This window comes from Oncorhynchus masou, chromosome 27, assembly GCF_036934945.1.
Source record: "Oncorhynchus masou masou isolate Uvic2021 chromosome 27, UVic_Omas_1.1, whole genome shotgun sequence".
NCBI lineage: Eukaryota > Metazoa > Chordata > Actinopteri > Salmoniformes > Salmonidae > Oncorhynchus > Oncorhynchus masou.
This window is the reverse complement of record NC_088238.1, coordinates 62977537-62980036: the sequence shown is the minus strand read 5'-3', so window position 1 is coordinate 62980036 and position 2500 is coordinate 62977537. Positions and strand designations below refer to the sequence as shown.

Genomic DNA, 2500 nt, shown 5'->3' with positions numbered 1-2500 from the left:
CACCTCCAGGCTGTGTAAGGGCTATTTCACCAAGAAGGAGAGTGATGGAGTGCTACATCAGATGACCTGGCCTCCACAACCACCCGACCTCAACCCAATTGAGATGGTTTGGGATGAGTTTGACAACAGAGTGAAGGAAAAGCAGCCAACAAGTGCTCAGCATATGTGGGAACTACGTCAAGACTGTTGGGAAAGCATTCCAGGTGAATCTGGTTGAGAGAATGCCAAGAGTGTGCAAAGCTGTCATCAAGGCAAAGGGTGGCTACTTTGAATAATCTCAAATATAAAATATATTTTGATTTGTTGCTTACTATATGTGTTATTTCATAGTTCTGATGTCTTCACTATTATTTTACAATGTAGAAAATATAAAAAATAAAGAAAACCCCTTGAATGAGTAGATGTGTCCAAACTTTTGACTGGTACTGTATGTTTACATTTAATGCAATATGTATGCATGCTGACTATGAGACATATCAACACATTTTCCGTAACCTACTGTACTTCATGATCATTCTAAAGTTCTGTTCCAGATTAGAGCCCATCGGGTGATAAAATAAAGTTCTGCTCCAGATTAGAGCCCATAGGGTGACATAATAAAGTTCCAGATTCTGTTCCAGATTAGAGCCCATAGGGTGACATTCTGAAGTTCTGCTCCAGATTAGAGCCCGTAGGGTGACATTCTAAAGTTCTGCTCCAGATTAGAGCCCATCGGGTGTCATAATAAAGTTCTGCTCCAGATTAGAGCCCGTAGGGGCACATTCTAAAGTTCTGCTCCAGATTAGAGCCCATCGGGTGACATAATAAAGTTCTACTCCAGATTAGAGCCCATAGGGTGACATAATAAAGTTCTGCTCCAGATTAGAGCCCATAGGGTGACATTCTAAAGTTCTGCTCCAGATTAGAGCCCATCGGGTGACATTCTAAAGTTCTGCTCCAGATTAGAGCCCATAGGGTGACATGACATTCGGACCACATTCATAGGTTTAAGGTCAGGTTTACATTCAACGTCCAAAGTGGTTACGTTTAGAATTGAGGGTACACTCCTAAACCAGTGGTTAGAGGGAACTTGATCGAGAGGGTGTGTGTGTGTGTGTGTGTGTGTGTGTGTGTGTGTGTGTGTGTGTGTGTGTGTGTGTGTGTGTGTGTGTGTGTGTGTGTGTGTGTGTGTGTGTTTGAGATAGAGAGATAGAGAGAGAGAGAGAGAGAGAGAGAGAGAGAGAGAGAGAGACAGAGAGACAGATAGAGAAAGAGAGACAGAGAGACAGAGAGAGAGAGAGAGAGACAGAGAGAGAGACAGAGAGACAGATAGAGAAAGAGAGACAGAGAGACAGAGAGAGAGACAGAGAGACAGAGAGACAGAGAGAGAGAGAGAGAGAGAGAGAGAGAGAGAGAGAGAGAGAGACAGAGAGACAGATAGAGAAAGAGAGACAGAGAGACAGAGAGAGAGAGAGAGACAGAGAGAGAGAGAGAGAGAGACAGAGAGAGAGAGAGACAGAGAGACAGATAGAGAAAGAGAGACAGAGAGACAGAGAGAGAGAGAGAGAGACAGAGAGAGAGAGAGAGACAGATAGAGAAAGAGAGACAGAGAGACAGAGAGAGAGAGAGAGAGAGAGAGAGAGAGAGAGAGAGAGAGAGAGAGAGAGAGACAGAGAGACAGATAGAGAAAGAGAGACAGAGAGACAGAGAGAGAGAGAGACAGAGAGAGAGAGAGAGAGACAGAGAGAGAGAGAGAGAGAGAGAGAGAGGGAGGTGCTTTAAACGTGGGACAGGTTTAAATACGTTTTTGTCCTCCACTGAAATCTGTTGATTTTCAAAGGCGGAAACTTTATTGAGACACCATCTAACGCGAACATGAAGTGGCTACTGCTACTCTGCCTGTGTGTCTATGCTGTCCGTTGTCAAGACGACTACGACGAATATGACACGGTAATGTATATAGATGGACAAGGAGGCTTTAAGCACAAGTTGAACTATACAGTAACAAAATTATGAGTTCAGTATTTTTTTTATCTTGAATGGAAATCTACTGACATTTTTTGTCTTATTCTTATTGCTTGAATCTCTCTCTCTCTCTCTCCCTCCCTCTCTCTCTCTCTCCATCCCTCTCGCTCTCTCTCTCTGTTTCTCTCTACATCTCTCTCTCTGTGTCTTTCTCTCTCTCTCTCTCTCTCTCTCTCTCTCTCTCTCTCTCTATATATATATATACATATATATATATATATATATATATATATATAGATAGATATATATATATATATAAATATTTGTGTATATATACACTACTGTTCAACATTTTTGGGGTCACTTAGAAATGTCCTTACTTTTTAAAGAAAAATAATAATTTTGTTCATTAAAATAGCATAAAATTGATCAGAAATACAGTGTAGACATTGTCAATGTTGTAAATGACTATTCCTGACTCCAGGATGCTATTCCTGTCTGTGTTCTTTTGCCCATCTTAATCTTTTCTTTTTATTGGCCAGTCTGAGATGTGGCT

General features: G+C 41.4%; 1 protein-coding gene across 1 annotated transcript in view; it reads left to right on the top strand.

Moving 5' to 3' along the window:
• The first annotated feature begins 1790 nt into the window (after positions 1-1790).
• LOC135516501 (fibrinogen beta chain-like) overlaps positions 1791-2500 on the top strand; it is a 23413-nt gene continuing 22703 nt past the window's right edge. The window contains exon 1 of the mRNA XM_064940846.1: positions 1791-1929. Within this exon, the coding sequence (XP_064796918.1) occupies positions 1855-1929 (75 nt within the window). The 5' untranslated portion in view covers positions 1791-1854. The remainder of the gene's footprint in view (positions 1930-2500) is intronic.